Genomic DNA, 25196 nt, shown 5'->3' on the forward strand with positions numbered 1-25196 from the left:
TCTCTTTACATTGATTTTTATTAAACAAATAAGGCTGGTAGTGGAACATATTTTTATTTAATGCATAAACATGTAAGCCCCTTTATTAGAGAAACTGTATATATTGATGAATATGGTTAATGTTCACATCTATGGGTTAATTTTTTAAAAATCAGAACCAATAATTAGGATAGATTTGATGCTCTCTTCATTACATTGTGAAGTGTCTTGTGTAGTCATATTCTATTGTTGGAATGACAGCTTGTACAAATTTCAAGAAAATAAGAAGATACCTAAAAGTTTTTAGCTAAGGAAAATAAGATTTGTAAATAGTTCTATGTTTTAAGTCCATGTTGTATGTATCCATTTTATTAAGCCATTAATCTCTCAAAAAAAAAAAGACAAAATCTTTATTAAAAAATTCAACTATGAAAATTTGTGTTTATTTAACATTAGGCTCTTTAAGACTACCTGACCACTCATTCTAATATTTGAATTTGAAATTTCTTAATGAGCAGGCATTCATATAAGCACAATTATTTTGACATAAAAACAGAGACAAAGCTATCCCTGTTTAAATGAGTATAAAATGTAGTCATTTGCTAGACTCCTTTCCTGTTTATAAGTTTGCTAGAGTTATATCAGAAAATGAGGCGGAATAAAGACTACAAAAGCACTTTAATGAGAAACTGGTATTTATATTACCTCAAAATATCTCTCCCAAAATTTACTAATTGCTGCTGTGGTGGTTTCTCCGGAAAGCAAAGATTAATTCTTTTTTCTTGTGGCTATAAACTTCCATAGACTTAATGACTCACTTCTAACAATGGAAAGGAATAAATATGAACTACATAGGGTAGAGAAACCTAGCAGATACTACCTTAACTAAGTACTACAGACTCAGTAGTACTAAATGCAATGAGGAAGACATAATGCAAAGAGAAAGACACAACCTCTGTGATATGCTTCCCCAACATTCATAACCTCAGGCTATTTTTCTCATGAAAGCACTGAGAAAAATAATATGAAAACCCTTTATATTAAACTGACTCTAGGTTAGTATATGCATTTGTCAAAGACTCTGCTCTACTGGACTGTCTATAATAAAATTCTGAAACGTTTTCTATGTTCATCCAGCATCCAGCATAGTGCCACTTAGACATAATAGGACTTCAAGAGTAGATATGGTTTGGACTGGAAGTTTTTATTACTTCTGTCAATCCAAGAAAACTGAGTGGAAAACTATAGTAAGATATAAGACAGGTGCTACTGTCTTGAGAAAAATGAACATGCTATATTTTAAGAATATCTAAAGTACTTCATGTAGTACATTACTCTTTAATTAACCTATTTGTTTAAGTTGTATTTTTTGCTTTAGAGATCTCAGATTGATACAACCTAATTTTACTTTTACCTGATAGGAAAGTATATTTTTTGTAACATGTTAAATTGGAAATATACATAAGAAAAAGATACTCATGTTCTTATTCTAAATTAGTAGTTACCTCTGTAATAAGGTTGAGCTACTGCTACACATGGGGACATGTTCTAACCAACTAAGCAAAGCATAACTATCACAATATAACACTTTCTAAATAAATTAAAGACGTCCACTAGGATTTTCAGATATGCGAAGTTAAAACAAGTTATAGGCACTAGGTCATTAAGATTACACTAAATTTCTCAAAAAAAAAAAAAAAAAATCCTAAGAGCCATTTTGCCACAATCATACACACAGTGAAGGATACATATGAACTCCAAGTTCTCCCCCTCCTTCTGCAACAGTCTCAATGATTTTCTTCATCACCTCAGCATGCCTAGAAAAAAAAAATTGTTAATATAGACTGATTAGATCAAAATAGAAAAGACACGTTTTTCATTTGTAAAGAAAACAACCTTATTACTGTCAGTGAATTAATTTTTAACATATAATAGTTATAAACTATTTCCCCTACCACTCCCCAATAGCTATAAAATTATTTATTAAAATAGTTAAATTATAAAATATCTCCCCATCACATCTGAAACACAAGATTATAGACTGTTATGCCATGCAAACAGTTTTACTAGGGGAGGGGGCAATCTTAAAATGCTAGGGTAGTCACAGCAGACACAATGGCATTAGTTAGTATTCTGATAATTGGGACAGATAAGGAAGGCAGAAAACCAGAGAAAGGGAAATAATGCTAGGAGATAAATGTGGAATGACAGCTGTTTGCTCTATGAAACAAAAAAAGAGCCACACCATGCAAATTTTTAAAAAAGCCACATGGTATCAGTTGAACAAAAAAGCAAAGAAGTATCTATAATCTTGTGATTTGGGCTGTTTATTTAAATGAGAATAAGCCAAAACTGACGGGGTTTAAGAAAAGCTAATTGGTCAGAGTTAAGAGGTTGTATTTGTTTCTTTGTCCTATTGAGTATTCTAAAATGTATTGAATTCTATGTAAAAATAATTTTTTCACTTATAAGAAGAAAGGCATTTATTTATGTGAAGTTTTTGTCCTATCTATACATCTTTTCATGGCCAATTGGTATCTCTCCTGTGCTACAGAAAAGAGTGACATCAAAATTAGTATCTAGGCACAGAAACCAAGAAAAAGACAATTTTTAAAGAAAGTCTTTTTAACATACCCTGGCTTAAATAATGCTGCTTCAGTTTTTGACCATATCCTTCATGACAGAGGCAGTCACTTAGAATATAAAAGTGAACGTATCAGCCCAGAAGGCACAATCTGAGGCAGCCCATGGAAAGGACCAAAATATTCTTGCAAGCTTTATTTTATAGGGACTCAGATTTTTTGAAATATTTATATCTCATTCCATAATATAGTCATCTATTTTATTAAAATGTTTAACATAATTACCAGTTAAATTATTTTTCCAACTGAATAAAATTTACACCTCAGAAAGAGATATGCTTCAGTTTAACAAGCATCATCCTGAGATCTTAAACCATAAGAGGAATCAACAAAATAACTCTCAAAACTGAAAACCTTTTCAATTAGATAATTAAAAACTAAAACTAACAACTCCTAAATTATTTTTCATAGTTAGCATGATTAAAGTTTCAGACATAAAACTGAAAAAATGAGCAAGGTCTTCCATGGGATTAAAGTTTGAGAGTACAGGGGTTGCAAAATACAAGAAGAAAATATTAAAGGTTGTTTTTAACTAGAGGGAAGAAAAAAAAGAAATGTTTCGTCTAACTGGTCAAGAGAATCTGAGTTTCACTGAAAAATATCATTACTAGTATGTTACCATTTTTTCCAGTCAACTGTGAAAGTTACCTATTAGAAATAACCAACCTAAAGAAATGAGCATGTAATAACTTCTTTTTTAAGAAAAATTCTGAACAAATCATGTATATAGGCTCAACTTCAGAGATTTGGCTCTGTTGAAAAGACACTGATACAAAGAAAATCCCAACTTATAAAATGCACTTGACTTGCTAAGGCTGAAGAGCTCTCAACTGAAGAACATACAAACATCTCCCTTCACTAATCAATAAGAGAAAGCAAACAGTTCACATAGAAAAAGCACAAGGTTAACTCTGTAGTCTACATTCACAGAAAGACATAGTCATAACACAGCAAACCATATCTAAATGATGACTATTTCTGAGTCAAAAACAGGATCTTTCAAACTGTTCTGGAGCTAAAAAGTATAGTAAAATCACAAAGATCCATCTATTCTATAATTAAACACCCACAAAGAACAAAACATTCTTAATGTATTAAACTTAAATTGGTGAGGTTTTTTTTTCCCCCTTTCATTTTTATTTAAGCACAAGAAGATTTCTAAGGCAGACAAGAGATAATTTTCTTTGCTTATTAAGTAAAAATTTTTTCTGTTAGGGTTCCATGTTTACAGATTCTCAAGTAAGAAATCCATGAAATGAACAAACACACCATAAAATATATTTATCTCTACATACACAGACCTGCATGGGTGAACTGAACACATGGGAGGTGGTGGGAGATGAGGGTGATTTTCAATGGTCACTGTTTTCTTCACATGATCTTGACTGATGTCTTCATACATGTGCTCAACTGTTAAAGGCTGCCGTTGCTGAAAGTATTAAAAATGCTTGGAAATTACTATCTTAGCCTAAATCTCAAGTTTTATAATATATTTAGTTCTCCATCTCACATCACTTGCAATTTAGAATTCTAGACTATTTAGCATGATTTCTGGGAAAGTTTACAATTTATTAATATCAAAGGAGGTAGAAAGAAGGAATCACAGCCAAGCTCTGTGACAGCTACCCCCTAATGCAGAAAAAAGAGGGCAAGTTTGTGGCTGTCAAAACATTTTGTAACTTTGTAACTCGTCTCTTAGACTGATTTTGTTTTCTTGTTTCCCATGTATGGTCATAAGAATGACAGATTAAACAAGTTAATCTTCTATCAATTATCCTTTAATTCAATTAAGTATCTCAGTTTTCTGTCTTAAGGGAAAAAATACATACATACAATAATCCACTCTCTTCACATGTGGCATGATCATTTTGTAAATGCCTATATATCCAACTGATGTAATCCCAAACAAAATTTAAAAAAATATACCAAGTTAAATTTCCCTAACATTTTGAAGTCATAAACTTAGAGGTCAAGAAATATGTAGCAGATTATTTCTGTTTAAGTTTTAGCGTTATTGTTGTTACACTGAATAATTCACAGTTCATTCAAAATAAGAATCAAGTTCAACATTAATCATAAAGTTGTAAAACAAATGATTTCTAAAATTCAAAACACTACAATAAATACCCATGAGGTTATTGAAGAATAAATTCAACAATTTAAAATATTGATATTAAAATCTAATGCTCTTAATTTTTACCTCATCATAGCCAAATAACCATAATCGTGGAGTCTGGTAATATTTATCATAAGTGATGTAAAGGTCGTAAGTTCTGGTTTGCAAAATAGCATCTTCACCACCAGCATCAGTTTTGGCTTTACAAGCTTCTACTATTTTCCTTGTATCTAGGGTAGCCTGGCACATAATAAAAGAGAAAAATTTATAACCATTATATCAGTATGAATGTGACATTTTAGAAAACCTATTTTTTCCATTCTATATTTTGTTTTCTTACGAGTGAATGAACTTGGAACTCAAAGCTAAATCTTATATGCCATAAATAAACACATGAGAATTTCTTTGACAGATCAATATATTATTAAGAACATGAATTCCCAAGTTCATTCATTAAAAATTAAAGAAAACTCAATTTACTAACCTCATCTGTTTCCAACAATCCACTCTCTTCATATTCTGTTATAAAAAGCAACAAAAGATTAATCAAGTTCTAGAAAATTCCCTAAACCAATTTATATATTATTTTATAACATCATTCAAAAACTGGGGTTTTGCCTTTGTTTTTTTAACTGAAGATACTGAATATATAAGTGAGCTAATTTTATACTTTCAAAGGCAAAAGCCCAGAGAAAGTCAGCATATTTAAGGCTTGACATGATAATACGGTAGGAGTCCTCAGTGGCTCCACAGTGTATACAAGGCTACTTCTATAACTGCATAAACATGTTCATTAAAGTCATCAGTGACATCCTCTTTGCTGAATCCAGTGATGAATTCCCAGTTTTCATCTTAACTGACCTGTCAGGAATATCTGGCATGATTTAGTCCCTTCTCCTTGGAACACTTTCTTTCCTTGGCTTTTAAAATATTTCCCTGACTTTTCTCCCACATCACTAACTGCCGCTTCAATATCTTCTATGCTGGTTCCTCTTCATCGCCTCTACTTTAAAAAGAACCATAAAACCAAATGCTGCAGTAACCAAGGGCTCAGTTTCTGGACCATGTCTCTCCTCTATCCTCACTTATCTCTGTAACAATTTTGTCCAGACTCAGTAACTTCAAATATTGATGACTTTAAAAAATTTATTCCCTGCCTGCAGACTTGTATATTTAATTGTTTATGTCTCCACTGGATAACTAATTAACACTGTAAGTATCACGTCTAAAACTGAGTTCCTGACTCTCTCTCCAAAGCTAATCACTCTTTCAATTTTTCCGCTTCTCAGTTAATGGTATCTTTCTAAAAGCTCAGGTCAAAAACCTTGGAGTCACCCTTGACTACTCTGCCTGTCACCTACGACATCCAATCTAGCAGCAAATCTCTTTCGCTCAACTCTCAAAATATTCCAGAATTTTACTGTTTCTCATCACTACCAATATTACAACCCCAGCCCAAGCCGCCATCATTTCTTGCCTAGATTATTGAAACAGCCTCCTGTTGTCCCTTTCCCCTTCAGCCTATTGTCACCACTGTACAGTGATTCTGTTGAAATGTTAAATCATGTTGCTCCTCCACTTGGGGGAAAAAAAAACCCTCCGATGGCTTGTCTCACTGTGAGTTATGTCAAGGCCTTATAGAATCTGGTCCCTGGTTACCTCTCTGACTCTACCCTTCAATACTCTCCCTTCTCTCCTCTCTAGACTAAATACTGTAAGGTGTGTATTTTACATAAGTCACACATGTTCCCACCTCAGGACCTTTGCACTCTTCCCTCAGATACCTAAATAGTTCCATTCACTTCCTTCCAGGCTTTATTCAAATGGTTTGTACTTTCAATTAGGTTTTTCTTGACCAAATTATTTGAAAATTGCAACACTCATTCTGACTCAAGATTCTCTATCCCCTTTCCTCCTTTATTTTTCCCTTAACACTTATAACTATCAGATACAGTATATATTTTGCTTATCTATTTTTGTCTCCACTGATAAGAATATAAATTCCATGAGATCATGTCTACTGCTTTATCTCCAACACCAAGGACAATACCTGATAAATACTGTACTGCCCAATAAGAATTTGTTCGATAAATGAAAACTACCTTTATATTAGATACCATCAATACTACTGTTGAGCAAAATTACATATATAGCAATTCTTTAACTTTATCTAGGGGAAATATAATAAACATACTAAACGGATATCAGATATTTAAGGCAATCCCACAGCTTGTATTTTGAAAACAGTGCTTTACTCGAAGGGTTCTATACCATTCCACCATCCCAACTTGGTTAACTGTGCTATTCAGAGACAGATGAAATTCAGAAACAGTATTTGTGCAAGAAGGTGATGAGTTCAGTTTCTGACAACTTTGAGACATCCTGGTGGAAATGAAACTGAACAAATAAATCTGAAGTTGAGAATATCTGGGCTGGAGGATTCGAGATGGAAGTCCCTAGCATACAGATGGTATGTGAGGTTGCTGTGATCAATTTTGGTTACAAGTAACTCATTCAGATTTCCTTAAGGAATAGCAGTTTGCCATGAAAATAAGGACATGAATCTCACTAAAATTTAGGAACCGATATAGCTAGGTTTCATGGAGAATTGAAAGTAATGTTGAAAACAAACAGAAAGGTACTTTTAGTCCAGCAAGCATCACTTGCCATTATGGTGCTTCAACTCTACTTGGCAGCATCTTCTACTTCTGTATGCTACAAAACATAATCTATCTCACCCAAAGTCTATGTATTTTTGGGATTCAGTTGCCTTACAGCCTTAATGCCTGCCCTTTTTTCATATTCCTTTCCTTTTCCAACTTCTTACACTTGTACTCTATTTACATATACAAATATATTTAAACTCTTGCAAAGTATCGGATGTAATTTATACAGTCTTTCCTGTTGCACAAATTTTCATGCCAGACTACAGAATGCCATTACAGAAGCTGCAACAATAGATGAAATACGGGAGTATAGAGAGTAAGGAGAAAAAAAAAGAAACCCCATGAAACAGGAACGTTTAATAGCTGAGCAAAAGAAAAAGAATCACAGAAGATGACTAGAAGAAAGAGTGAGGAAGAAAACCCACTCTTACAGAAACCAAGGAAGATACGATTAACAAAATCAAATAATGCAGAAAAGCTAAGTGTAATAAAGATAAACTGGATTTACCAAAGAGGTCACCCTGGTGATAGCCATTTTTCACCTACTTTTAAATATCTGAGGTTTCATATGTATTGAAAAAGATTATCATGCTCATGAAATACAAAGCTGAATAATCATGTGCTCATAGACCCGTACTGCTCCGTTCTAGTGGGTTTCTATCTCTTGTAACAATGATTCACTAATGTGGTTATTCTCAACTGACAACTCTGGAATAGGTCTTTTCAGAATCTTGGGAAACTGAGGAGATTCTGTGTACTTAAAAGGCTCCATTAAAACTCACTATCTTCAGGTTTTAATAGAAAGATGCTATCAAAGAGGAAAAAAAAATACAAAATGCATAAGCAAACTTTGTTCTGCTCTGAAATAATTAGGTTAGGAATTAACATCTTGCAGCTCTACCTAGCATTAAATATTTATGACTAATAGTTATTCCAATAAAAATGATGTCATCCAAGACTATGTTCTGAGTAAAACGGAAGAGTCCAAGATCAAGATAGGTTTTATGCTAATGAAATTTATCAACTAAATATATATAAAATACACCCTTGGCTGCTAAATGCTAAGTTTACAAATCAATGAAAAATTCTTAATCCACATAAATTACAAATATTCTAAAATCAATATTCCAGTGGAATTGAAACAAATCAGAACAGGAATACCTTCCATATCAGCAGCTTCTCCTTCATCTTCCTCTTCTTCCTCTTCACATAGTGCTGAGCAATCTTGAAGCTTTATAGTGTCCTTTGAAATTAATTATATTTAAAATCACTTAAATATATTCATTAATTCAAACACTGAACACCCATGTGCTAGCATAGTGGTAACCACTGTGAAAATAAGAATGACAAGGCAGTTCTTATCCACAGGAAACTCAAACTCCAGTGGAAATAATGAATTCACATTCCAATCATTAAAAGTAATGTGCTAAGTGTTGTGACTGAAAAATAACCAAGCTTATTACGGGAGCAGTAAGAGTCATCTAAGCTAACTATTTAAAAATAATTTCCAGTTGCACTTCTAATAAAACAGTATTTTTAGTTAATCAATTCATTAGTATTAGAAAATCAGTTCAGAATTATATTAACTTGTGCACTTATAATTTAAGGGGAAAAGTGTACATATTTATAAATCAAATATATTATCAGCTAAAATATCAAGCACTGTAATATTCTCATTTGTTAACAATATCCTAGCTGAATTAGGCAAGTTATCAGACTTTACAGTTATTAAAATGCACAAGATTTCAGTTCAATTTCTTAACTATATTAGCTCTAGAGTGAAAAAAACAGTATCACCAATGACAGGTCTAACATATGGCTATCGTTTTCACAAAATTAATATTCTGAAAATCTGAAGTAAGTGGATAAATTGAACATCTAGTTTTACCTAGCTTACATTTTACTTAGGGGTGGTTTTATTTACTACTAGAAACTTAAGTCATGTGTTTAAAACTTAAATCATTCTTACACCCAAAATTGAAATCACAAGACTGTCTGAGTGTTTAATTATTAGATGAGCTAATATCTAACAAATTAATCATTAAGAAAAAATTTAAAACTCGTGATATTTATACTTGATAAAGTAAAACACAACAGAAATTGACAACCAAAATTAATATTTGCATTTGGATGGCAAGAATTCTAAGCACTGTTATAAAAATTATTATTATTATTATTTTTTTAGACAGATTCTCGTTCCATCACCCAGGCTGGAGTGCAGTGACATGATCTCAGTCCACTGCAACCTCAGACTACCAGTTCAAGCAATTCTTCTGCCTCAGCCGCCTGAGTAGCTCGGATTACAGGTGCATGCCACCACGCCCGGCTAACTTTTGTATTTTTAGTAGAGACGGAGTTTCACCATGTTGGTCAGGCTGGTCTCGAACTCCTGACCTCACGATCCCCCTGCCTTGGCCTCCCAAAGTGCTGGAATTATAGGTGTGAGCCACCATGCCCGGCCAATAAAATTATTAAAGGAATTACCACAAGCTGTCTGAGAAAAACACTACTATCTATACTACTCTGCCATTTATCATTCCCAAAGTCTGAAGCATATATAGTAATGGCCAGAGTAAACAAGATCTTTGAAACAGCAAAGCAATTTGTGTGATTTCTCCTTAAGTCATTCAAATACTTCAAAAAGTCAAATTTCAAAATGATGAACTCTCAGGCCAAAGAACTGAATCTTAAAGCATAAAATTATACGTGAAAAAAAAAACATTTTAGTTTCTATCACTTTCTGTTATGCCCCAGTTACAAATCCTGAAAAATCCAAATGACAAAAACACAGTAGCAAATGTGTCGTAAGACTAGGAACACAATTATTCCATCCAAATAGTCTATCCTCTAAGTGACTTGACTGTTAAAAAAAATAATTAAGACAAGGATGAAAAGATTTTATATTATTTTTCATACCATTTCAAACACCTACATGTATATAAAAACATGAAGACAACTGCATCTGAGCTCTCTGAGAAATGAAAAGCTAATATAATACCTACAACAGGCTAAAATGACTCAAAATTTCCATGCAGAAAAACTCTACCCAATTATACGTTTTACCCTCATAAGTCATGCAATAAAACTTAACTGATTAAGCTTCTATGCATTCAAAATGTCATAAATTTGAATGATGCAAGCTAAAGTTTGCTTTCAAATTTTCAAAAACAAATAAAACCCAAATTACCAGTAGCTGAAGAAAATACAGAGAATAATTAAATTGCTTATGGGACTATTTAAGCTACAAAATTTAAATGTTAATATATCATTAGCATCTACCAGTGAACAAGCAGATAATCCCCCCACCAAAATTCTCCACTAATATGACATTTGGTACTAAATTTATTTTAAAACAAAAAAGTCATCTCTTTTAAACTAGCCTAGAAGTTGCTTCAGTCAGTGAAAATTAGTAGCTAGTACAAGTTACAATCTAAAAGGTGTTTTACTTAACCATGCTACAAATTAAGGAAAATAAGAGATGCATTAGGCAGCAGTAGTGTATTGGTGTGTTGAGAGAGAAAAATGAGTGGGTAAGAAAATAGCTGAAATTTAAAAGAGCTTGACACTAAATAACCAGGGTCTTTATAAGAAAGATAGGAATGATTATATGTATGTGTGTATAAACATATATATAGATAGACAGGCAAATAACTAGTCATTAAATTAAAAAATATAATTAATTAACCAGTACCTTGTTTTCCAGTGTGATCTCTTTAACTGCTTCAGTTATTCCTGTAATACCTATGTAAAATTCGGCAGAAAAGAATAACTAAAATTAAACTGCAACCACCCTATTTACTTATTAAAGCAATATAAAAATACTGAAAATTCTCACAATTTCTCTGAAATAAGTAGGCAAATAATAGTATCTTTACAAATGAACTCTAATAAAAATAGTCACAATGACACCTCCTCAAAATTTGAAAAATACATTAACTTAATATTTTACCATGAATTATCCTGTCATTCTTCACTTACTATTCCTTATTTACTTTCCTGGTTTGAATCTCTATCACAACACTTTCTAAGAAAGAGAACAGTTTGGCCAGGTCTGGTGGATCATGCCTGTAATCCCAACACTTTGGGAGGCCAAGGTGGGTGGATCATCTGAGGTCAAGAGTTTGAGACAAGTCTAGACAACACGGTGAAACTCTGTCTCTACTAAAAATACGAAAGTTAGCCAGGCATGGTGGCGTGCACCTGCAGTCCCAGTTACTTGGGAGGCTGAGGCAGGAGAATCGCTTGAACCCAGGAGGTGGAGGTTGCAGTTAGCCGAGATCACGCCATTGTACTCCAACCTGGGCAGAAGAGCGAAACTCTGTCTCAGGAAAAAAAAAAAAAAAAAAAAAAAAATGAGAGAACAGTGAGAACAGTTTAAGAAACTACAGGATGCATATGTACATTTTAATTAAGCTTGCATCAAAATTTTCTCAAAAAGCTATTAGTTATCTTAGTATAGGTTGATTATCCCTTATCTAAAATGCTTGGGACCAGAAGTATTTCCGATTTTTTTTAGATTTTGGAATATTTGCATGAATACTTACTGGTCAAATACCCCTAATATAAAAATTCAAAATGCTCATTAGAGCATTTTATTTGAGCATCATACCAGTGCTCAAAATGTTTTGGATTTTGGAACATTTTATTGGATTTTTGGATTAGGGATACTCAATCTGTTTGTCATATGCCTCAGAAATGTAGGATACCCAAAGGTAGTAATATCATATCACATTTATATGGGGCTTTCTACTAAGTGTTTCCTCATCTTATGTAATCATTACAAGCACTATCTATGAGGATGTTACAGTAATAATGTCTTCCTATGAAGAAATGAAGTCACTGGAGAGATAACTTGCTTGAGAGTTATACCCAGTTAAATGATGGAACTGGGATTAAAATTCATACAAGCTAACTTTTGGTTCAATTCTCTTGCACTCCACTGGGCAAATACCTCAAAACTTACTTGTCTCAAAGAAAGTATTAAGCAGGTGGCAGCACCACCAGTCAGCTAGATAACATTTCTACTGCAAAGTACCTGTTACTGTTAACAAAATAGTTTAACAAGGATAAGAAATACAGTAAGACAGTGGTATCTAAAGTCACTAAAGAAAAATCCTAAGTACAGAATATGCTTAGCTCCTTTGTTAATCTTCTAAAATTTTGAGATGTCTGTTCAACGTGCCTAAACAAAAGGATAAATAACTCACTTTCACAAATAAAAGAGGTCAAAATCCACAGGTCTAGCACAAAGCTTTTACTTCATAGTATTTCTAGAAATTACTATATAATAGGTATAATTATTTCATAACAGTAAAACCCAAATTTCAACACACTGAATTCACACTACAAAATGATTGACTCCTGAACATAAAAAATCAACCTCTTTAACTTGTCAAAATATAATAATGTAGCAGTATGCCATTAAAACACTTCTAAAAGTAGGATACAGTTGACAAAGAAAAAGCAAGTTCAAATGACTCTAATGACGGTGATACTCTCAAGGTTTATGATGATTAATTTTATGTTAACTTGGCTAGGTTGTGGCACCCAGATGTTTGGTCAAACACCAGTCTAGATGTTGCTGTGAAGGTATTTTTTAGATGTGATGAACATTTAAATAGTAGACTGCAGAAAGCAGATTACCCTCCATAAGATGAGGGCTATCATCCAATCAGTTGAAGGCCTTATAAGAAAAAGACTGAGGTCCTCCAGAAGAACGAATTTAGCCTCCAGAATGCCTTGGGACTAAAGCTGCAATATCAACACTCCCTGAATCTCCGGTCTGCAAGTATGCCCTGCAGAATTCAGACATGCAAGCCCACATAATCACATGAGACAATTCCTTTAAAAAAAAAATCTATCTACCTATATCTGTACCTATATCTATGCAATAGCCCTCACTTATCTGTGGGGGATACATTCCAAAATCCTCAGAGGATGTCTGAAACCACAGGTATTAAACTTTACCTATGCTGTACATGACGGCCGACCCGATAACTGAGTTGGCTATTAAGTGACTAATGGCTAGGCAGCATATACAGCATGGATATACTACACAATGGAATGATTCACGTCTTGGGCAGAACAGAGGAGGATGGCAGGAGATTTTATCGTGCTACTCTCAACAGTGGGGGCACAAGTTAAAACTGATGATTTATTTATTTCTGGAATTTTGCACTTACTATTTTTGGACCATGGCTGATTACAAGTAACTAAAACCACAGAAAGCAAAACCAAGGATAAAAAGGGACTACTCTGTACACATCCTGTGGGTTCTGTTTCTCTGGACAACCATGACTAATACATGAGCTAATAGGAGAAAAGCCCAGGAAAAGCAAGGATAAAGCAAGGGAAACAGGTGAATAAGGAACTAGTACCTGGCCTCATAAGTCATTAACTTGACATCAGAAACAATGCACAATCAATAGTTCCAGTCAGTCAACAGAGAATTTACTATTCACGTGTTGCCAACATCTTCCAGGCATGGAAAAACCAAAGCAGAATAGTTAAAAGACTTTGAAAAGATTAGGTGGAAAAAAAAAGGCTAACAGCACTACTCAGTAGGGGGAAAAGAAGAGTAGTTTTTGAAATTATTTTTAAAGGTTTTTCGATCTGTTATTTCCTCTAGGCTTTGATATAACACTCAACTCACTACTAAGCCAATAAATTTCAGATCAAGGAGCCAAAGTCCTGAATCTTTGCCTATTATCTCCATAAGGAAAGAGATGGCAGCATCCTTTATTTGGAGTAGAGGGGAAACTGACCTAAGAAGGAACTTTTACCTGGGCAGATACTTAGCCCTCTGTCTACTGCAGTGAGTCTCAACTAATGGCAGCAATCTTTCCCCCATCCAACATTTAGCAACGTCTGGAGGCATTTTTGGTTATTAAAACTGGGCTATGCTACTGATATCTAGTGGGTAGAAGCCAGAGATACTGCTAAGCATTCTACAATGCACAGGAAATAATTATCCATTCCAAAAAACAGTGCCAAGCTTGAGAAACCCTGTTTTATTACTACTACTAAGGATATACCTCCTAATCTCTAGGACTCAAAGGGAGAAAAACTTGTTTTTAGTATCATGAACTTAAACTCAGAGCACATTTTCTTCATCAAAACTAAGTCATAAATGGTAGTAAGCTTCAGCAGCACATGATAATATGCATTTACACAGTTACATAAACACAGTGGCAAAATAGTGTTCAGCAGCACATGATAATATGCATTTACACAATTAAATAAATATAGTGGCAAAACAGTATTTCAGGACTTGGAATTTAAAAAGTATATTCAGGGTTCCAAATACCTTATGGAAGCATACACTTATAAAAGCTTGCATTCAACTCATTTAACAAATATTAACCAAACAACTTCTACATCATACACTGTGATCGATACTGAGAATTCAACTGAATCTCTACCTTCATGGAGCTTACAGTACTGAAAATTGCTTTTAGTTATCATTTAACAAATAATTATTAAATATTTAATAGATATCAGTTCTCTGGGTAAAATAAATATGAATACAGTATAGTTATTGTCATAGAGGAGCTCATAATCCAGCAATGGAATCACAATGACATGTAAGCAAGAGACTGTAAAGCCAAGTAGTATGCACATTCCGCATTTGTGACGTACTTTCTTTTTCCCCTTTCTTTATTTAGAAAGAAAATAATATTATTTCCAAATTGCAATGGAAGTAGCAGGTGTTACAGAAGTTTGGCATAATCTGGTTGGGCGCAGTGGCTCACACCTATAATCCCAGCACTCTGGGAAGGCAAGGAGGGCAGATCACGAAGTTAAGAGATTGAGACCATCCTGGCCAACATGGTGAAACCCAGGTCTTTACTAAAAACACAAAAATTAGCTGGGTGTAGTGGAGTGTGCCTGTAGTCCCAGCTACTCAGGAGGCTGAGGCAAGAGAATCACTTGAACCCGGGAGGCGGAGGCTGCAGTGAGCCAAAATCATGCCACTGCACTCCAGCCTGGTGACAGAGTGAGACTCTATCTCAAAAAAGAAGAAAGAAATTCGGCATACTCTAAAGGCTTTTTATAAATTTGTCCTCCTGCTTTTTTCATGTAAGTCTACTGGGACAAAACTATGCCTTATGTATCCTCTTTTTTAAATCAAGGCTATTATAAAAGTTTGTGAAAAAGTTTAATTTAAACTAAATATATGTCATTCTATTCTCCTCTTACCTGTGTTGTGATATGTATCTACCCATCCACCATCACCATCATCTTCTTCAATGATAGCTTCCAATTCATCTGAATATTCCATCTGTTTGCACCGCTTATAGCATGGCACTATAAAAAAATATGGTAAATACAGTTACCAGCACATAATCTGCTAACCATAAATCCATTAGAAAGAAGAGCTTATTCCATAAAATAGGGTGTTTATACCACCAAAATACTAACTGAATATTATGTTTCACTTTTAAAGGTCATTAAGAGTCACATTCAGCCCAACAGACACATAATTATTTGGCTACATTTACCTTTTCCTACATTGCTTTGTCAGAAGACAAGTAGAAACGCTCTATTGGGAATGTTCTATGCATTTCCTTTACTATGATGGTCTGTGAAGAACAGCAGGCTGATGTCAGAGATATCACTGTTCAATTTCGGTCTAATGAATGATAATACCTTATTTTAATGGCTTTACTCTCAGAAGATGGAGCTACCGGCTGTCATACTCAGTGGTGGTAAAGGTGACCTCTTGTTTTCAAGGCTAAAGTAACTTTCAACATAAATTTTGTAATTCGTATTTAAGTCCCAGTTATTCACAGTGGATAAAACAGTTTAAAATTCACCAACCTTCTGATTTTTACTTCTTTATACCACACTGGTAAGTTGTTCATACAGCAAATGTATTAACAGGTATTATTATTCATAAGCCTAAAATTGGATAATTATATGGTAAAAACATTATGGTATAGGGTCAAAAAACTGCTTTTTAATCTCCTGATTTTTTTTTTAAACAACAGGGTATAAATGATCACACTTAGTTAAAAAAAAATATGCTATAGAAAAAAAAAAGCTGCTGTTTTGTACATATTATTTTCCCTTTCCTATAATGAGTAAATTGGAACAGAAATCAATGTTTTGTCATTAGTTAGGGACCATAACCTTTTGATACTGTTTTAAAATTTAACTTCATAAAATAAAACACTACCTGTTTTGGCCAGGATGGTGGCTCATGCCTGTAATCCCAGCACTTTGGGAGGCTGAGGCAGGTGGATCACCTGAGGTCAGGACTTCAAGACCAGCCTGACCAACAACGAGAAACCCCCTCTCTACTAGAAATACAAAAATTAGCTGGGCATGGTGGCAGGCACCTGTAATCCCAACTACTCCGGTGGCTGAGGCAGGAAATTGCTTGAACCCGGGGGGCAGAGGTTGCAGTGAGCCAAGATTGCACCATGCACTCCAGCCTGGGCAACAGAGCGAGACTCTACCTCAAAAAAACAAACAACAACAAAAAAACACAAACCACTACCTGTTTCAAAATATTTTTGTGTCCTTCAGTGACACAACAACAGAAAATAACATCTTTAGCTCTGTGCTTTTAGATGTCACAGGTAGTATGAGTTACATTTTCCATAAAAAATTTAAGTCTAAAGAAGATTAAAATCAAACACCTAAAAAGATTATTATGAAGTTAACTTCAAAAAAGTCCACTTAGAAGTCTAACTTTTTCCTTGAGGACCTCTTCCTTCGTATCTTGACAACTATATGTTTTTAGCAAAAAGAAATAACAGAAAGAGAAGATAAAACTAAGGAAAAAAATTTCAAGCAATAGAAAAAACCAGAGAGCTTCATTTTAATATAGCTCTATGCAAAATTTACTAATATGTATGACATAATTCTTACCATTTTTGGTTACCAAAAATTGTTTGCCTGTTGGTAGGTATGCCTTCACTTTCAATTCTTCCCCTGTAGCCCTTTAAAAACAGTGAAAAGCACCAAAATACAAAATATATTTTAATAGGCAAATATAGGGCAGAAAGGATCGCATACAAACCTCAAAATGACACAATCCATACCTCTCAGAAAACTGGCTTAAAACTGATTTGGGAAGGATGCATTTAAGTAATATATGTCAGGACATGGAAAAAAACACAACAATAATCTAAGTGAAATATACTAAGAGATGAAGATAGACCCAAGAGAATTTGGATTAAACACTAAACAAAAAAAGATAGAATAATATAGAACTATTAAGCAACTATTATGTTTGCCTCTAAACAACAACAAAATATCCTGCTTCTCAGTGAGTTGAATAATCTCTCACATTGTATAATCTCTCACATTTTTAATCCTAAAATACTGCTGCTCATCTTGAGAACAAGAACAGGCAGGAAAAAAAGCTGCATGACATTACATAACAATGTAGGTGGCTGGCAAAATCCCTGTTCCTATCACTGTATTAAAATCAGAACTAAGAGACAATAGATACTTTGAATCATAAAATGACAATATTAAGAATAATTATTGAAAACAAAAAACTTCTATTGAGTACTTATTAAGTATGGAACTTAAGTCTCCAACACCTAATTTTCAATTATTCTTCATAACTCTAAGCAGTAGAAAACATAAATATCCCATCTTATAGGTAAGCAAACTAAGATTAAAGAGAAACAGTTGCCTATGATCACAAAACCAGGTGGGAGAGCAAGGATCAAAGCCATGTGACTTCAGGGCTCCTATTCTTAAACACTATTCCCTCTATGGGTCAGAGACATCTATAATATTTCTGAGCTGCTCTGGCACCTCTTATTAAGAATTTGTGGGTCATCTGAAAATGGTGAGAGGTGGAATGGTATGTGGTGTCTGTCACAAACATATGAGCATACATTTGGAGTTCTGCTGCCTTTTCAAGCTTCAGTCTAAAGTGCAAAGCATAGATCTGAGCACAGGGTAAAGTCAGGAAATGCCCAAATATTATTTGACAGCCTTCTAGGCTTCTTTTGACTAGTCCCAAGTCTCAGATTCAACAATATCACGGCAATGCCCAAAGTTCTGAGGAAAGAGTTAAAATAGGGTCATGATAACACTTCTACACATGAAGGTATAAACATGGAAATAATCTGTCTCTAGCATTGATTTAAAATAAATTTTTCCTTTGGCCCAGGAATTCAGCCAAAAATGTTGACACTGAAGTAAGGTATAACTGAGTTCTAAGTTACAATAAAATTATTTAAATCATAATTCACAAAATGGAATAAAACTACTAGTATCTGCTAAAAAAAAGATTCAGTCCATATACACGAGCCCCTACAACAATGCTATAAATCAAATGCTTAAACTACTTAGACAATTAAAAGCTGGTAGAATAAAGAAATCTCAATGAAGAAAATGCATATCATATTGGAAAAAAAATCCTAAATCAGTTATTTTCACAAAATGAATACTACTGTAAACCTCATGTCCCCATTGACTTGAAATACATGTAAATTATAGACCAGGACCTAGCTAAATATAGTTTTAATAGAAAATTTGGAATACAGAAAAAAAAAAAACCAAACACCCTTATTAAATCAGAGAACTTCTATGACATGAATTCAATTTTAAATATGGAACAAAAAACACATGAAAGAAATAAAAATATATAAAAACAAACCTCAAACTTTAGTCTTTTTGATACATAAATAATGCCGTACAAAATAAGGATAATTGATAAAAGCAGTGACAACTGTTTCAGCTACATGGTAAATATAAAAACGAAGGAGACTATCAGGCCACAGATGACAGTTTCAACACCGGTTTAAAGAAAAGTTTCATTATTTAAGCTCTTTCGATATTATGAAAAATATTATCAATTGGAACCTTGTTAATTATAGAACTCATATTCCCAGTCAAAACTATACCTTTCAACTATAATTGAAAAAAAATCATTAAGAAAAAAAAGATATAACAAGTTAAAGCACCTATATCCAAACAAGGTGATGATTCCAAACAATTCTAGTTTAAGTAAAACTTTTGCCAATCCTGGGATCATTTTTTCAGCTACCAACAGGGAGTCATTATCATTAAGTTTAAAAGTAATAAAGCACTGTTATTATTCAGAATATTTTAAAATACACACTGTGAAAACCACTAAATTGCTTAAAGTACTTTAGTAATTAAAATAAAAGCTATTGAAAAAAATAAAAACTTAAAGTCTCTTAAAAGCATTTATAGGTAAGGCCTTAATTGGTATCATAAACCTTTCTTTTAGTTTTAGCTAGTTTCCTAAAGATGGAGCATACTTTAGAACCTTAACAAAAAAATGTTTATGTCTTATATTTTAAAGAAAATAAAACTGCAAAATCTCTGCACTTAATAATGCCATAAAAATGTTCAATAAATTGTTAATTTGAAAAAAAAACCTGATAAAATTTTAAACTATTGAACATTTATTATTCAAAGAACCAGAAGATCAGACCTAGTCACTGTAAAGAAAATAAATACTAGTAAAGGAAGTAAATGCATTTATCTCAAATAAGTCTATCTGTTGTGCTAAAACAAAGCAAAGTAAATTAGGTGTAACACCCACTTGTTCTTTCTTTACTTTACTTTGTGTATCACTAGGGGCACTGTTTAACAGAAAAATCTGCTGGGAGGGTTAAACTGGTCATTCTATTTTTCATCCATTAACCTATTTTGCAAATTGCTGTAATTCCAAAGCCATGGCTTTTACTAATTTTCTATTATTTACTCAATATTACTTACCATTGCCATGTTGGACAGTGGTGGACTAAGTGATCTCCAGCTGCCACAAACTTTTCAGGATTTAGAAGGAATATGAAAAAAAGGAAAAAGAAAAATCAAACATCACTTACTGTGCAGGGTGGCAAAATACCAAACTGATGGCCCTAGGTAACACTGAAATCCAGCAAGCAATTAAAATATTAACAGCACCAAAGCTGCTCTACCAGCCTCAAGATTTGTTTTTGATTATGACTAAACTGCAAAGTTTTCTAATGTCCATAAAAATTCAGTTTTTATCATTGGATTAAGTAATGCCAAAAGCAGTATCATGAAATTGATACAGGTAAGGCTATCAGATTTAAATTGTCAAAATCCATTTTAAGGACACAAAAAAGTGGACACATTCTTGCCAATGATTGAAAATTCAATAAAAATTGAAAAAAAATACTAAAATAGATACAAATCTATAATATAAGCCTACTTTAATATACCACAGGGCACACATCTTCCTCTTCTTCTTTTATTATTTTTAAAACTTAAAGTAATTTTGGAAGCTTTTTTGCACTCCTAAAGAGAGAAATGTAGCGTCAAACAATGGGAAAAAGTTAAAAGCTTTTTGGCCTCACTCTGAAAATACCTACAAAATTAACAAATTGAATCATCTAACAAATCTTAAGACTTTCAAAGCAGGCTTAATATTGTACACGTTTTTGTTTCTCTTCAGAAATAAAAACCAGACTCAGGGAGATACACTTTAACTGTTTAAGAATTATCACTTTAAATGAACATGTGCTGATCTTTCTGACGAACAGAAATCCTGCTTATTTCAGAGCAGAAAATGTAAGTCTGTTAAGCGTAACTGCAATGTCCCAACTCAAGCTGGATGCACATATACTTGCCAAATTACTTCTATTTCGCAACAGCTCTAACTTAAAATCTTGTATTGTTCATGGGTTTATTACACAACAAAAAATTACAACATATTTAATCTCTAATACCTTTCTGAGAAAGTATGTCTACACAAAATACTGTATTTTGAGAATCCTATCAAATAAGAATTCTAAGAATAACCTCTTTTAAGATGAAACATCAACAAGATATAAGATATAGCAACCAAATTCCTTAAGAAACTTTATGTTTCTGTTCTTTTATTTCAAATAATTATTATTTAAACTGCTTAAGTAAAGACAAAAAAACAACATTAGTCTCTTCCCCAAGTTTTGAGCACTCTGAGGTCATTGCAACCTACATTTAGCTCCGTGGTTATCAGAACTAATTTATTACCATTAAAATAATTTAAGAAAATTCAAGCAAAATATATAATTAAAAATATTCTTTCATCTTATTGCCTTGAGGTAACAAGACTAATATTTTGTCTCAAAGTTCCTACAGCAATTTTTACATAACAAGAACACTAGCAGGCAAGAAAAACTTAAAAAAAAAAAAGACTTGCACTGATAATGAATATATACATGTGTACATTTGCCCTCATTAGCAATGACCATCATTACTTGCTTCATATGTTCAAATGAAATAGGACTCAAATTTCTAAATGATCAATATTGCTTGCAGCAGCTTTCTCTTAGAGACTAAAAATGTTCTCTTGTGATCTTTATTATCAGTATATAGTACTGACTAACTCCAACAAGATAGAATCAATATTTACATCTTGGTGAGCAATGTCATTCCTCAAGCTAACCTCAATTAATAGTATTCTACTTAATCAACTCATACACACATCCAACATTAATTTTGTTTTGACAATACAGTATTAGACACTAGCTGCCTCTCTTTTTAAGCACAATATTGCCACACCTCTGAATGAAAACAAAAAGATAGCTGATGCCTGGCAGAAACCCAGAAACAGTAAGAGGAAACAAATGAACAAATCAATTCAGTATATAATATTTACACAAAGCAATTGATGCCTTCTCATCTCCTCCTCCAGGCTCATTCTACTCTACCTCAATCCTGTAATTGTGCTCTATCCCAACCCAGTATTATGTGCTAGGCACCCAACTGGGCTAATTTGGCCTCAAATTTTGTGAGAGAGAGGAAAATTCATAAATTGATTGATGTTGTAATTAAGTGTAACAGTAATTTATTCTAGGAAGAATTTCTGTTTGAAACTGCTTAATTCTATCCAATGACCACAGACTTGCATCTCTAACTGCAACCATCTATTCAACAAGTAGTAATCTTTACACAGAGGAGATAAAAACCAGAGTGCAAGAACAGCATACTTTCATCTCTGCTCTTGATTTCAGACACTTAAAGAGCCATGTTCAAATTATACCTGTTTGGCAAGAATGTTAATGATATCCTTAAAATCAAAACCTAGTTTTATTTGGCATTCAAGGTAATGAAACCTAAGATAGAATAGGATCTTTACAGAATGTCTAGCCCACAACCCTTATTTTATAGATGAGGAAACATGAAGCCTTGGCAGGGATAGCTTAACTGATTTGCTTATTAGGAGAAATTACAGAAACAGGTCTAGAAGGCAGGTCTCCTAGGTTCTTTCCATACTACCATGTGTCTTCACCAAAAATAAAAAACAAAAAATTTTAGATAAAAGATGAGTTATGCAAACCACTCTTAAAACTTACAAGGATTTGGAACTAGACAGATTCCATCACAATTGAAAATTGAAAGATCAGTTAATTCTCTAGCTTGATGCCTTGAAACTTACAGAAGCAGCCTCATCATACAAGGCTTATTTTAAAATGTTTGTTTCAAAACAATGAATAAAGTTCTATTGCCAATGAGTAGTACTTTCATTGACAGTTAAAAAAAGACAAGCTTAAACTCTGTCTTTTATTAATTCTCATAAAACCCTAACTATTCATAAAATTGAAGCCTGAAAAAGTTTTTAGCCCAGTATTTATATCTCTAGGGACAACAAAATAAACTACCTAAACAAAAAAGAACTATTAAGAGAAAACAGCATCTAAGTAGCGAGCAGTTTCCCAATGAGAAGCATGAAAACTCACATTTGATGTAGACAGAACCAAGACACCACAAACACTACAGAGTTTACTGCACAGCTCAATATAACACAAATATAAGTGAAGAACCAGTGATACAGGACCCTTTTCCATCTCTTCTGTCACCCTCATTTCTAAATAAAGAGGAACTACAGAGAAATATGAGAAGTGGCAAATTGACGGGGAAGTTACATTTTTTCTCCTATGGGAAACAGAAATTCCTATAAATCACAAACAGTCATAAAATTTAATTTTACTGAAATCAAAGTTAGAGTTCAAAATGTTTTCTTATGAAGCAGAAAAGCCACCTAGTTTAATATAATTGTAAAATAAAAAGGCTTCAGTATATTTTCAGCACTCACCTCTTCTGGGGTGATTACACCTGTTTCCTTAAACTTTGATTCCTAAAAAAAGCAGAAAGAAAAACAGTATTATATCTTGTTTCACTATCAATTAAATATGTTTCTGGGGGCAATTATTTGCCTGCTGGTACCCTTCTAGGCAATGAAGCACATACAAAAAAAAAAACATTCTATCTATCTAATCTATCTATCTGTCTCACTCACTGGTAATGATCACAGGAATATACAAGTCTAATGTAGGAAACAGACATAAAAATAATTATAATACTATCAGATCACTACTATACCAGAGTAAAGTTCTATGTAGAAACATTCTAAGATTTAAATAAAAATAAAGCCTTACAGTGTTTCTATGAAACGAACAAATATCTTTATTTTACAGAACAGCAAAAATGTCTTAAAGATGTTTAGACATCTTACAATTCAGCCAGTCTTAAACTGAATGATATTAGAAACCAAATCTAGAAATCATTTAGCATTTTCCCCTAATTCTCATCTCCACCAAGATATTGACACAGTATCCTCTCCTCTAAAACAAGGATGCTGTCAACTAAATTTTTCTAAACCTTAAGTTATATGTAAGATTTCCTGGCAGAGTCTACAAAAATGAGAAGACTTATTTATGAACATTATTCATTCAACAAATGTTTACTATGTGCCAGACACTATTTGAGGCAGTGGGAATATTTAGTTGTGAATAAAATATACTCAAATTTATTCTTGCCTTCATAAGGAGTGTCAACTCTAGTTGAGGAAGAAAAGCCAAATGGTAATGAATAACACAGCATGAAGAAAAAAGAAGCAGAGAGGAATCTGTGGGATTCCTGGAATTTGTTGGGGAGAGATGGTCATTTAAAATAGAACGGTAAGAGAACAAAGACTTTATTGAACAATGACTTGAAAACCTTAAGGCAAGGAATATGCCATAAGGCTTTAAGTGCCCAGAGCTTTTCAGATAGAGGAAAGGGCATATGCAAAATCCTGAACCAAGAGTGTGCTTAACAGAATAATAAAGAGGAGGTCAAGTTAGCTTAAGCAAGAGCAGTCAGGGGATGGAGCAGATGAGACTGGGCCCTCTACCAATTAAACAGAACCTTAGAGATGATTTTAAGAACTGCAGTGTTTACTGCATGTACATCCTCCAAACAAAACATGATTTTTCTTTTTACTTGCTAGAAGGCAATTACTTATTTTCTGAAGATTTTGTTTTTTCTCCTTGCCCTCCCTTATCTAGCAGGAAACTGTAAGGATTCTCTCTGTAAACCAACAGTTTGCACAGGAGGTATCAAGGAAACGGTCATTAATTCTTTCTTTTCACTAAAAACATATACCATACATAATGACACGCTAACAGTTCCTTTTCAGTTTGGTGATCAAGTAAAATGACTCCTCCAAACATAATTCTACATCATAAATTTTATATTTAATTTTCTCTCCCTGAAACTAAAAAGTTGTAACAATGGTGTATTATTAAAATACTGTATACCTAGGTAGATATGATAGTCCAAAAAGGTAACATAATACGTAAAAACATTTGATTCAAACGTGAAAATCACTTTCCAATCTTAATTTGACTGAATAATCTTAAAATGACTTTCACAGTAAAGAAATATAAGCAAACCAACAGTTGAAATTCTCATTTATAATCGCTGGTTTATTTACTTGGCCAATAAATTATTCTTTTAAAAGGAACTTTGGAAAAACGTATTTTAAAAAGTACAGACCTATTCCCTTTGTCATGGAAAGGG

General features: G+C 33.3%; 1 protein-coding gene across 1 annotated transcript in view; it reads right to left on the reverse strand.

Moving 5' to 3' along the window:
- The window catches only part of ATG3 (autophagy related 3), a 26657-nt gene continuing 1461 nt past the window's right edge, over positions 1 to 25196 (reverse strand). Inside the window, exons 2-12 of the mRNA XM_064374610.1 lie at positions 23449 to 23490; positions 20121 to 20170; positions 17280 to 17350; positions 15603 to 15710; positions 11095 to 11144; positions 8565 to 8646; positions 5222 to 5256; positions 4822 to 4977; positions 3923 to 4050; positions 1728 to 1796; positions 1 to 272 (exon numbers count right to left, since the gene is read on the reverse strand). Coding sequence (XP_064230680.1) covers positions 191 to 272; positions 1728 to 1796; positions 3923 to 4050; positions 4822 to 4977; positions 5222 to 5256; positions 8565 to 8646; positions 11095 to 11144; positions 15603 to 15710; positions 17280 to 17350; positions 20121 to 20170; positions 23449 to 23490 — 873 coding nt within the window. The 3' untranslated portion in view covers positions 1 to 190. The remainder of the gene's footprint in view (positions 273 to 1727; positions 1797 to 3922; positions 4051 to 4821; positions 4978 to 5221; positions 5257 to 8564; positions 8647 to 11094; positions 11145 to 15602; positions 15711 to 17279; positions 17351 to 20120; positions 20171 to 23448; positions 23491 to 25196) is intronic.

This window comes from Aotus nancymaae, unplaced genomic scaffold (assembly GCF_030222135.1).
Source record: "Aotus nancymaae isolate 86718 unplaced genomic scaffold, 86718_ANA_hifiasm-v0.15.2.pri h1tg000011l, whole genome shotgun sequence".
Taxonomy (NCBI): domain Eukaryota; kingdom Metazoa; phylum Chordata; class Mammalia; order Primates; family Aotidae; genus Aotus; species Aotus nancymaae.